This window comes from Dama dama, chromosome 6 (genome assembly GCF_033118175.1).
Source record: "Dama dama isolate Ldn47 chromosome 6, ASM3311817v1, whole genome shotgun sequence".
Classification (NCBI taxonomy): domain Eukaryota; kingdom Metazoa; phylum Chordata; class Mammalia; order Artiodactyla; family Cervidae; genus Dama; species Dama dama.
The window spans coordinates 15,330,211-15,343,409 of record NC_083686.1 but is presented as its reverse complement, the minus strand read 5'-3'; the positions used below and the strand labels follow the sequence as shown (position 1 = coordinate 15,343,409).

General features: G+C 38.2%; 2 protein-coding genes across 10 annotated transcripts in view; both read left to right on the top strand.

Annotated features, from left to right (window-relative positions):
* Positions 1–13,199, top strand: part of PTPN13 (protein tyrosine phosphatase non-receptor type 13) — a 212,479-nt gene that overhangs the window by 35,654 nt on the left and 163,626 nt on the right. For all 9 annotated transcript variants that reach the window (XM_061145595.1, XM_061145598.1, XM_061145601.1 and 6 more), the window contains one exon: positions 13,019–13,138. In XM_061145595.1, coding sequence (XP_061001578.1) covers positions 13,024–13,138 — 115 coding nt within the window. In that variant the 5' untranslated portion in view covers positions 13,019–13,023. Of the gene's footprint in view, positions 1–13,018; positions 13,139–13,199 lie in introns of those variants that run through there.
* LOC133058728 (uncharacterized protein C15orf61 homolog) lies at positions 5,211–5,715 on the top strand. The gene is given in 2 exon segments (XM_061145602.1): positions 5,211–5,442; positions 5,445–5,715. Coding segments are annotated over 2 exon segments (471 nt in total). The 3' UTR covers positions 5,684–5,715.

Here is a 13,199-nt window from a genome sequence, read left to right as displayed (position 1 = left end):
TCTTGTACCTCCCCATAGGCAATGCACAACGTGAAAAGAATGTTGAGGACAATCTCTGAATTCTGCCTGCAGCATTGATTTGTTTATTACAATATGAAAAGCAAATAGGAATTTTTTCCCTTGGACTTTTGTGCCTTGTCGTATTTGTTTCCTTTCCTGGCTGTTTATCCTGAGGCATTTGAAGTCTACATTTCTTTTTTCTAAAAATTATTTATTTATTTATGTTGGCTGTGCTGGGTCTTTGCCATTGCTCAGGCTTTTCACTCGTTGCAGAGAGCAGGCTTCTCATCGCTGTGGCTTCTCTTGTTGCAGAGCATGGGCTCTAGGTGCTCAGGCTTCAGTAGCAGCACTTGGGCTCAGGGGTCGCGGCTCCTGGGCTCTAGAGCACAGCTCAATAGTTGTGATGCACGAGCTTAGTTGCTCTTGGCATGTGGGATCTTCCCCCATCAAGGATGGAACCCTTGTCTCCTGCATTGGCAGGCAGATTCTTGACCACTGAGCTACCAGGGAAGCCCCGAAGTCTGCATTTCCTGAAGACGACCAACCAGTAGGTATTCTAAAGCAGTGATCATAACGAAAGTCGGTGGGTGGAGAGGAGAGGTGATGTAGAAAAACCAAACTTCAAAACTAAAGTTCTGCCATTACATTGTTTTCTGTTGGTACACCCCAGTTGGTGAGAAAAAGTATAACACATGTGAGAGATTTTTCTCCTCAATTTACTTTTCTCCTAGATTTAAATGATCCAGAGAGATGAAAGAGTTCCAGAATTTTTCTTTTGGTTTTTTGAAGCTGTCCTTTGAAAAACAGGGAATAGGCATATATGATTTCTATTTAGATAAGTAGTTGACTTGAGCCAGAGGCCCAGAAAGGCAATTTAGACGTGTGTTTGTTTTAGTTTCTCTTCTCTCACTGGAAAAGTATAATGGAAAAGTTGACAAATATTAAGCTTTCCTCTAACATCAATAAAAATGTTTAGACACATGCTGTTTTCTACCTTGAGGCAATGTCCAATGAAAACTTCACTGACATTTATCTCTTTTTCTCCTTAAAATCTCAATTTTTTCTTAGTCTTTTTCTAATTACACTGGGCAGTAACATTTTTCTCTACTATTTGGTCTGTACATATGCTCTAATGGAAGAGAAATATTCTGGTTTGTTTTTTTTTAATTAGGGAGATTAGCTTTAAGTCTTTGAGAGATCTAGTTGTGCTTTTGTTGTTTCTACTTTGTGTACATCTGGCTTGGTGTTGACCATTTTTTTGGGGATTGACAGATAAAAGGTAGAAATAATTTCACATTATTTCAAATGGCCTATAATTTTCATAATTATACTTTCAGGTCTAAATGCTTTAGGAAATTAGAAGTTGAGATAATAACAAGAGCTTGCTATCTTGAATAAAGGTTTTTACAAACTTATTGTGTTATATTCTAGTGTGAATAATATAAGCTACACAGCATCTTAGATATGCTTTGGCTGTTTTAAGGCAGGGAAAATCTTAGATTTAGCCTAGCCGTGGATTTTGATTTGTCTAACAGATTTTATTTTAATGGGAGAAATTAACTTTAAGATTCCTTCCGCAGGGGATCTTCCCGACCCAGGGATTGAACCCGGATCTTCTGCATATCTGAGCCACCAGGGCTTCCTAACTTTTAGAATAGCAGTCCCCAAACATTTTGGCACCAGGGACCTGTTTTATGGAAGACAGTTGTGAGGGAGAGGGTGGTAAGGCAAGTGATGGGGAGTGGCAGATGAAACTTTTACTCTCTGGCCTGCCACTCACATCCTGCTGTGTGACCCAGGACCTGTTTTAGAAAAAAAAATTTTTTTCTTTTTAAAGCATGTGTTGCTTGTTGTCGGGGCTTGGTTTCTTCTGGGGGAAAAAAATGCAGTTAGCTTCCCAGGACAAAGAAAAGGAATGCTGTCCTGGCTTTGGTCAGGTTTAGCTTGCTTTCTCTTTTTAACAGCTTTATTGAGGCATAACTGACATATAATAGACTATACGTACTGTGTACAGTTTGCTGAGTTTTTTTACTTATGTGTGCACTTACCTGTAAACCATCATCACAGTCAGGATAGGGAATGTATCCATTATCCCCAAATGTTATCTCACGCTTGCTTGTAGTCACTCCCACCTGCCTCTTCATGGGGCAATGCCATCCTTAGGCAACTGAGCTATTTGTCATAACTATAGTTGTCACTTTCTATAATTTTGTACAAGTGTAATTATAAAGCACATACTCTCTCTTTCTTTTTTTTTCTTAATCTAGCTTCCTTTACTCAGTATAATTATGCTGAGATTCATGTTGTTGCATGCGTCAATACTAGTTCATTCCTCTTATTGCTGATTAATATTCCATTGTGAGAATGTACTAAGATCAATTTATCCATGCACTTGTTGACAGTTGCTTGTTTCCAGTTTTTGGCTGTTACAAATAAAGCTGTTATAAACATTTGTATATAATCTTTTATTTTTATTTTTTTAAGGAAATTGAATGTTTTAAGACGAATTTGAGGATTATAACCTGGGAAGAGCACCTCAGAAAGTTTTGAGAACTGTTCTCTTTGTGTAGATATAAGCTTTCATTTCTTTGGGGTAAATACTTAGGAGTGGGATGGCTGGATCATATAGTAAGTAGGCTTATATTAAACTTTTTATGAAACTGTTAGTTTTCCCAATGGTACCATTTTACATTTGCATGAGTAGTGTGTGAGTTCCAGTTTCTCCCATCCTTGGCTACACTTAGTATGGTCAGTTGTATGGTCAGTTGTTTTTGTTTTAGTCATTCTGATAGCTGTGTGGCAGTAGCTCATTGTTTTAATTTTAATTTTCCTAATGACTATTGAAGTTGAGCATCTTTTTGTGCTCATTTGCCATCCATGTATTTTCTTTCTTCAGTGAAACGCCTGTCCAAATCTTTTGTGAATTTGATGTAAAAAATTTGCATTTTTTGTTTTCCTATTTTATTTTGATAGTTTATATATTCTGGGTTATAAATCTTTTATCAATTATGTGATCTGTAAATGTTTTCCTTTAATTTGTGACTTTTCTTTTTATTCTTTGAACAATTATATTCAAAGAGCAGAAGTTTTCATTTTGAGGAAGTGTTAACATTTTTTTTTTTAAACTCTTGCCTGAGAGCAACATGTACATGCTGCTATATTTATTTTTTATTTATGTGTTTTTGGCTGAGCTGGGTCTTCATTGCTGCAGGCTTTCTTTAGCTGTGGAGAGCAAGGGCTACTCTCTAGTCAGTGGTGCATGGGCTTCTCATTGGAGTTGTCTTCTTGTACAGCACAGGCTCTAGGAGCATGGGCTTCAGTAGATGCGGATGTGGATTAGGGATTGAACTCCTGTCCCCTGTGTTGGCAGGCAGACTCTTTTTATCCACTGTGCTACCAGGGAAGTTCAAACTCATGACAATTTTTTAATTATAATTTTGATGTATCTAAGAAAAATTTTCCTGATCCAGAATCACAATGATTTTTCTGCTAACTTAAAAAAAAAATACATACTGTATATAGCCAAGCTTATTGAAAATTATTTTTAAATGAATATTCTTATTGAATTACAAATTCTGAAACCTAGTTGTTAAGTTTCTAAGGTCAGTTATTTTATTTTACTTGTAGAAAAGATTAGTAGTCACTTTTAGGGGAACTTTTGATTGAGTATCTAATACTATTTTCAAACTTAACTCATTAAAATGCCTCGGTTGTTTTAAACTGCATTCATACAGTTAAAAATTGGCTTCTAGAGACTTCCCTGGTTGTCCAGAGGTTAAGACTTGGAGCTTCCACTGCAGAGGGCATGGATTCAATCCCCGAAAATTTTATTTAAAAAATTTTGACTTCTAAAAGTATTTCAGTTGTCTGACTGACCACCTCCCCCCAAAAAAAATTCTTCTTGAGTACTTAAAGAAGTCTCTAATGAATGGAAACTTGTAAATATGCTAAGATTTAAGGTTTTTTTTTTATGTTCCAGTGGTATTTGTGGTATTTTATATAAGCCTGAACTTATTTTCTCAGTTACATTATTTAAATTGGAATCACAAACAAATCTGTTATTCTGACCTATTTTTCTTAAACAAGATAAACAGCTAAAATATCAAATATGTACAGATACTAATATATGGGCTTTCTTCTCTTAAAATTTTATGAAATTCATTGTAAAATTTCCTGAATTAAAGATGTTTGTAACTTTGGGGATTGCTTTCTCAACTCGCTGTGATTTCTTAATGACCTTAGCTAGTCCTTAGACACAACGATGAGTGTCTCTGTGCTCCAAACTAGTGGCACACACAGACCTTTGTTTTATAGTTGCTTTGTTCTTGAAACAGGTACTCTGACAGTCCTGTTTCTTTTTTTTCTTACCCCAAACTTTGAACTTTTTATTTTATATTGGAGTATAGCCAACTAACAATGTTGTGGTAGTTTCAGGTGAACGGCAAAGGGACTCAGCCGAACATATACATGTATCCGTTCTCCCCCAAACTCCCCTCCCATCTCCAGGCTGGCACATAAGGTTGAGGAAAGTTCCATGTGCTCTAGAATAGGTCTTTGTTGGTTATCCATTTTAAATATAGCAGTGTGTACATGACCTTCCCAGAGTCCCTAATTATCCCTTCCCCCCAGCAACCATAACTTCGTTTTCTAAATTTGTGAGTCTCTTTCTGTTTTTAAGTAAGTTCATTTATATCATTTCTTTTTAGAGTCTGCATATAAAGGATGTCATATGGTATTTCTCCTCCTTTGTCTGACTTACTGCACTCAATATGACACTCTCTAGGTCCATCCATGTTGCTGCCAATGGCATTATTCCCTTCTTTTTAATGGCTGAGTAATATTCCACTGTATATATGGACTACATCTTTATCCATTCCTCTGTTGATGAACATTTAGGTTGCTTCCATGTCTTGGCTATTGTAAACAGTGCTGCAGTGATCATTGGGGTGCAAGTATCCTTTCAGATCATGTTCTTCTCTGGATGTATGCCCAGGAGTAGAATTTCATGGTCATATGGTAGCTCAATTTTTAGTTTTTTAAAGAACCTCTGGGCTGCCGCGCCCCGGGGGCGCTTGCGCACTCGCACGGCGCCCATTGGGCGTCCCGCTACTAGCCTCGGAGAGCGGGCGCGCGCGTGCCCTTTGGCCCTGCCCCCAGGGGCGCGCGCCCGTAAGGCGGCCGAGGGGCGGGGGGCGCGGGCGAGGCCGGTCATGGAGGCCCTACGGAGGGCCCACGAGGCTATGCTTCGTCTGCTGCTGTGCCGGCCCTGGGCCGCGGGCGCCGCCTCCCGCCCGAAGCCCCGAGCCTCGGAGGTGCTGACGCGGCACCTGCTGCAGCGGCGCCTGCCTCACTGGACCTCCTTCTGCGTGCCCTACAGCGCAGTCCGGAACGACCAGTTCGGCCTCTCGCACTTCAACTGGCCCGTGCAGGGCGCCAACTACCACTCCTGCGCACCGGCTGCTTCCCCTTCATCAAGTACCACTGCTCCAAGGCTCCCTGGCAGGACTTGGCCAGGCAGGACCTGTTCTTCACGGCGCTGAAGGTCGTCAACCTCGGTATTCCAACTTTATTATATGGACTTGGCTCCTGGTTATTTGCTAGAGTCACAGAGACTGTGCACACCAGTTATGGACCAATAACAGTTTATTTTCTAAATAAAGAAGATGAAGGTGCCATGTACTGAAAGTGTGCATTGAAGGACATAAATATCAATAGATTTTTTTCTCATGTGTATGTGCAATATTTATTTTTGATCCTTTAAAATAAAACTTTGCAAACACAAAAAAAATAAAAAATAAAAAACTTCTGTACTGTTCTCCATAGTGGCTGTACTAATTTACATTCCCATCAATAGTGTAGGAGGGTTCCCTTCTCTCCACACCACTCCAGCATTTGTTACTTGTGGATTTCCCTCATGGCTCAGCTGGTAAAGAATCCACCTGCAGTTTGGGAGACCTGGGTTCAATCCCTGGGTTGGGAAGATCCCCTGAAGAAGGGAACGGCTACCCACTCCAGTGTTCTGGCCTGGAGAGTTTCATGGACAGTATAGCCCCTGGAGTCACAAAGAGCTGGACATGACTGAGTGACTTTCACTTTCATTTCATTCTGATTGTTGTGAGGTGATATCTCATTGTAGTCTTGATTTGCATTTCTCTAATAACTCGTTATGTGGAACAGCTTTTCATGTGCCTATTGGCCATCTGTATATCCTCTTTGGAGAAATGTTTATTCATATCTTCTGCCCATTTTTTGTATTATTGTGCAGTTTGTGGGTCACCCACCTGATGGGTATGAAATTTGATTTTATCATGATTGCACCTCTCCTACCATTTTTCTGCAGCTTCTTCTTTGTCTTTGGACATGGGGTATCTTTTTTTGGTGGGTTCCTGTGTCCTCCTTTCAATGGTTGGTTGATAGGTAGTTGCAATTTTGGTGCTTTCGCAGGAGATGAGCACACATCCTTCTCCTCTGCCACCTGAGTGGATTGTTTGTTTGATGCTATTAAGTGTCAAACTGTTTGTAAATTTTGGAAACTAATCCCTTATCAGTCGCATCCTTTGCAAATATTTTCTCCCAATCTGTGGGTTGTCTTTTCATTTTGTTTATTGTTTCTTTTGCTGTACAAAACCTTTTGGGTTTAAATAGGTCCTGTTTGTTCGTATTTGCTTTTATTTCCATTATTCTGGGAGATGGATTGAAAAAGATGTTGCTGTGATTTACATCATAGAGTGTTATGCCTATGTTTTCCTCTAGGAGTTTTATAGTGTCTGGTCTCACACTTAGGTCTTTAATCCATTTTGAGCTTATTTTTGTGTATGGAGTTAAGAAATGGTCTAATTTCATTTTCTTTTACTTGTGGCTGTTTACCTTGCCCAGCAAAGTTTGTTGAAGAGACTGTCTTTCCAACATTGAGTAGTCTTGCCTCCTTTGTCATAGATAAACTGACTGTAGGTGCTTGGGCTTATTTATGGATTTTCTATCCTATTCAATTGATCTATATTTTTGTTTTTGTGCTGGTACCATACTGTTTTGATGACTGTGGCTTTGTAGTACAGTGTGAAGTTAGGGAGCCTGATTCCTCCAGCTCTGTTATTCTTTTTGGAGATTGCTTTGGCTATTCACTGTCCTTTGTGTCTCCATATAAGTGTTGAGATTTTTTTTGTTCTAGTTCTGTGAAAAATGTCATTGGAAATTTGATCGGGATTGCACTGAATCTGTAGATTGCCTTGGGTAGTATAGTCATTTTGACCATATTGATTCATCCAATCCATGAACATGGTATATCTTTCCATCTGTTTATGTCTTCTTCAATTTCTTTCATCAGCATCTTATAGTTTTTGGAATACATGTCTTCTGTCTTCTTTGGTAAGTTTATTCTTAGGTATTTTACTCTTTTTAATGCAGTGGTAAATAGGATTGCTTCTTAAATGTCTCTTTCTGATTTTTGATTGTTAGTGTATAGGAATGCAACAGATTTCTGTGTATTAACTTTACCAGATTCATTGATGAGTTCTAGTAGTTTTCTGGTAGCATCTTTAGGATCTTCTATGTATAGTAACACGTCATCTGCAGCGGCAATTTAACTTCTTTTCCAGTTTGGGTTCCCTTTACTTCTTTTTCTTCTCTGATTCCCTGTGCCTAGGACTTCCACAACTATTTTGAATAAAACTGGTAAGAGTGGACATTCTAATCTTGTTCCTGATCTTAATGGGAGTGCTTTCAGCTTTTCACCATTAGTATGATCTAGTTGTGGGTTTGTCATTTATGGCCTTTATGTGTTGAGGTATGTACCCTCTATGCCTACTTTCTAGAGAGTTTTAATCATAAATGGTGTCAAATTTTGTCAAAAGCTTTTTCTGCATCTATTGAGATGATTGTATGGTTTTTATTCTTCAATTTGTCAATGTAGTGTATCATACTGATTGATTTGCAGATGTTGAAAAATCCTTGCATCCCTGGGATGAATCCTACTTGATCATGGTATATGATCTTTTTAATGTATCATTGGATGCAAATTGCTAATGTTTTGTTGAGGATTTTTGCATCTATGTTCATCAGTGATATTGGCCTGTAATTTTCTTCTTTTGTGGTATTTTCTCTGGTTTTGATATCAGGGTGATGGTGGCATCATAAAATGAGTTTGGAAGTTTTCCTTCCTCTGCAACTTTCTGAAACAGTTTCATAGTAAGTGTTAACTCGTCTCTAAATGTTTGATAAAATTCACCTGTGAAGCCGTCAGGTTCCAGACTTTGTTGGAAGGTTTTTAGTCATGGTTTCATTTCAGTGCTTGTGATTGGTCTGTTCATATTTTTTATTTCTTCCTGGTTCAATATGGAGACTATCCCTCTCTAAGAATTTGTCCATTTCTTCCAGGTTGGCTGTTTTACTGGCATACAGTTGTTCATAGTAGTCTCTTATGATCCTTGGTGTTTCTGTGTAGTCAGTTGTAACTTCTTTTTCATTTCTAATTTTACTGATTTGGGTCCTCTCCCTTTTTTCTTGAAGGTTCATCAATTTTATCTTTTCAAAGAACCAGCTTTTAGTTTCATTGATTTTTGTGAATGTTTTCTTTGTCTCTATTTCATTTATTTCTGTTCTCATCTTTATGATTTCCTTCCTTCTACTAATTGCCTAAGTTTTGTTTGTTCTTTGTTATCTAGTTGTTTTTGGTGTGAGGTTAGGTTGTTTACTTGAGATTTTTCTTGTTTCTTGAGGTAAGATTGTATTGCTGTTAACTTCCCTCTTAGAACTGCTTTTGCTGCATCCCATAAGTTTTGGACTGTTGAGCTTTTGTTTTCATTTGTCTCTGGGTAATGTACTCTTATAGTTCTGTTTCTTTAGAATCTATTTAAATGGTCCTAGTTCATCAGTCAATCCCCAGACAAGTTGTCATATCACTTGAGTGGATTCAAATCTGTTTACTGTTTCATTCTTTTTGGAATGTTTATATGCTTTTATATGTTTCCTATTTGCTGAGTGCCACAAATCCTTCAGGATTAAAATGACATCATTAGAATCTTTTTGTGGCTTTATCCAACTCTGTGGGCACAATATTAAGGTCATGACAATAATACCTATGTTAACCAAAAACATAATGATAATTCTGATTATTTATTTGATAGTCTTTCCAACAATGTGGTTCTCATGTAGCCTACCACTTTCAAGGATAGGAAAGTGAATTTTATGCTTATGTGTATTGTAAAGCAAGACCTTTTTGATAGTAAAATAATGCCAGTCATTTATCTGCACCCCAAGTTGTCACATAATGTGTCCAAAGGAAGCAATTAAAGTAATAAACTCTTTAGAATGTTCATAACTTTTCCCCTCTTAATATTTCTTTTTTCTCTACTTCCTTTTTGTTGCATCCCTCTTCCACTTCTGCGTCTCTTTCATTCCCTTTCTTCTCTTTCCTTTCAGAGCAACTGATGTGGAGAGCTATAGTAAAGGTGAATAAAAATAACAGAGAGAGAAATGATGATGATATGCAGTTGCCAAACTTGGTGATGGTAGACAATTTATAAGCTATAGTTATATGTTATTTGTTTGAATTTTAGAAAACCACTTTAACATTACGTTATCTTGAGACTGGGTGATTAGAGGGTTGAGGCAGTTTTTTAAAACAGTAAACCTCTTTTCTAGCAAAGTTAATACATTTAAAGTGTCTAATCTCTTGTGTTAGCTAGATAATATTAAGTCCAAAGACATATATTCCTTCTATGTTTTGGTGGACTAACAAATTCCCACCAGAGATACATATAGCTCTTACACTAAATAGGCAAATTTTAAAATTTTAAAAATTTAAAGAAGATTAATAACATAAATCAGACCTCACTAAATCAAGCAATAAAGGTATAATTTTTGTAGACAGAAAAAATTCTGTTGTCTGATAGTTACTTTTAATTTTTCTTGTTCTTATTTATGGGAAAATTTTATTTTAAAAACCAATTTCTTTATACCTAGAATAGTTAAATTCATACAGTCAGAAAGTACGTTGGTAGATGCCAGGATTTGGGAGAGGGAGTTAGAAGGGAGAATGAGGAGTTAGTGTTTAATGGGGACAGAGTTTCAGTTTAGGAAGGTGAAAAATTCGGAGATGGTTGATGTGAGAGTTGCACAACAACGTGAATGTACCTGGTGCCCCTGAACTGTACAGCTGCTGCTGCTGCTAAGTCGCTTCAGTCGTGTCCAACTCTGTGTGACCCCTTAGACAGCAGCCCACCAGGCTCCGCTGTCCCAGGAATTCTCCAGGCAAGAATACTGGAGTGGGTTGCCATTTCCTTCTCCAATGAACTGTACATTTAGATATGGTTAAATTAGTATGTTTTATATTAGGTGACTTTTTACAATAAAAAATATTTTTTAAAAACCTATCTCTAAGCTTCCCAGGTGGCTCCGTGGTCAAGAATCCACCTGCCAATGCAGGGGACACGGGTTCCATCCCTGGGTGGGGAAGATCCCCTGGAGGAGGGCATGACAACTCACTCCAGTACTCTTGCCTGGAGAATCCCATGGACAGAGGAGCCTTCCCTCCCCTACCCGGCCAATAACAGAGTTGCGCGCTCCCAGTAGAGCTTGCCTCCTCCCCCAGCTCTCCTGTGTGCCCTCTGCTCCCTCTGACTGCTGTCTCAGAGTGATCGCCTAAGCCTTCAGATTCCTCAAGTGTCAAGCTCAAGTCTATGGTGTCCTCCCTACCTCCAGGGAACACATACCAAACACCAAAAGGCCCCTTCTCACCCCCTCCCTCTGGAAGAGGCATGAGAATCAGTACAGCTGTCTTCAAAGAAATTCTCTTCATGCAATTTTCTTCCTACTGTTTATACCCTGTGTGTAGCCTTTAGAGCTATCTAACTGGTTCTCATTCATATTGCTTTGGAACTTTGCTAGTTCCATAGACTAGTCTTTCTCACAAGTCACATTGGTATCTGACGGCTAATAGTTATCTTCTGTTGAAATTTCCAATTTAGTATAATGTTTTATGTAGAAGATTATTCAGATACCTTTTAGAAAGGAATGAAGCTTCAATTTTTTTAATTCAATAACTGTGCCATTACTGTGCTATCATATAATAAAGTACATGAGAAACTTTAAGAGTTGGAGGGGAGGGGATCTGAATAAATGATCCCTTTCTTGTTTAAGCTGGATAAAACCCCTGTGAATTTTTCAAAGCATTGTTTTACATCTTCCCTTTAACCACCACATTGCTCATTTAAGTGGACACCCCTCAAGGCAGACTCTAAGAATTAAATGCTATAGTAAACATGTGAAAAGGAAAGTAATAGGACAAAGCTGGCCTCATGTATATAGAACTGTAGTTGATGTTTTTCCATCTGGGTTAAAGTATCATAAATGTAAATTAAAAGAAAATATTAGGTTTTATTGATAGCTGAGTAAACAAAGTCAACTTTTATCAGAAAAAGATGTTTATTTTTAAAACGTCTCTTAAAGTTTAATGAAGGATATAATTACAGAAAATAAGTATTTAACATTTTCTACTCCTTCTAGTTTCTTTTCCAAACCCACTGCTTCTGCCTATCAATAGATATACATTATTCTTAATTTAGTTTGGTTAGTGTAGAAATCTCAGTGATCATTACAAAGAGCAATTTTCTTTTCAAGGAAAGTTAATTTAGGAAAACTCATAAAGGAAGATTTTGACTAGCTGCATTTCCCTCTTCCAAAGTGAAAGAAAGGATTATTGAGTTCCATGGAAAGTCTTGTTTCATCAGTATATTGCCTACACATTGAATGCTTTAAAAAAAACTGACCTTACAAAAATGTCACAACAGAGGCACCTTTCTGATTTTCTGTTAATTCAACTTCTATAGTGTTTTAGATTACAAAGCGTGATTACAGGCCTAGCTTCTTTGCTTGCCACAGCCACTTCAAAATGGCATTATTGTTACTGTTTTTTTATTATTCCCATGTCACATATGGAAAACTGAAGTTTAGATGTAAAATGACTTTCCCAGGGGCAAATGGTATGTTGGCAGCAAAAGCTGAATCTAGAAATATTTAAGTTTATTTAGTGCAAAATTGTAGCATATTTTTAGAAATATAGAAATCAGTGAATGAAAAAAAATTTGTCCATCTGATTTATGACTTTTTCCACCATGGTTGTTGGGTCTCCTCTCTATTCTTTTTACCTGGGATGGATAGAATGAAACCTGGAACTCCAGTCTGGTTACTTTGATTTAATCGTTTGTACTTTTAGTGTCTCTGGTACTTTGAGTCTCTCTTCTCACATGAAGTAGTCACCACTGTCACCAAATCAGGCTTGGTCTGCTTGCCACATGTCAGGCCAGTAAATCAGGAGAGGAGAAATAGCGACTTTATTCAGGAAGCCAGGTGTCTGAAAAGATGGCAAACTGGCGTCCTCCAGTACCATCTTATCAGGGTCTGGTTGCCAGTTTCTTTTATAAGAAAGGGGGAGGAGGTGAGGAAGTAAAATTAGAAAGCCATAATTCTTGCAAAATATCTCCTGGGTTGGCCAGCATCAGAGAGGATATGTGTTAATTTATTTTCTGCAGCCTTTTACAGGTGGGCAGGGTCAGAATGTCTCCCTGTGAACTGAACAAAGGCACTTTAGTTTAACATTCAGTCAGAGGGGCGGGACTCCTCGAGGCAGGCCATTGTGTATGCTTTTAGCTATAGACAACATCCTTCTAGTGATTATAGTAACAAACATAACAAAAAGCAAAGGTTAAAGTTAAAGAAACAGATCCAACATGGAGTCAGATTTTGTTCTTCCTGTTAACACCATTATGACCATTCTTCAGGTCTGTCTCTGAAGTTGACTGTTTTGGGCTAGGGCATACGGTTGTTTTGAGAGTTCTTTTCCTCTAACTCCTTTCTGTCTACTACTTGAAGCCACAGGACTATGTAGTATATATACTGAAGGCCATATTGAGAACTTAGATGGACAGGGACTTCATAGACTCATTACCGATAGAGAACTTTCACTACTGCAAGTGCAGTGAAGTGGCTGATGTGTAGACCATCTGTTACCTTTGTTTTGTAGGTAATATGCACGTGTCACTAGCTGAGGCCCTGGAAGTTCGGGGTGGACCACTGCAGGAGGAAGAAATATGGGCTGTATTAAATCAAAGTGCCGAAAGCCTCCAAGAACTATTCAGAAAAGGTAAGTGTGTGTGTGTGTGTGTGTGTGTTTGTGTAGGGTCGCAGAAAAGCAGCTACTGTGG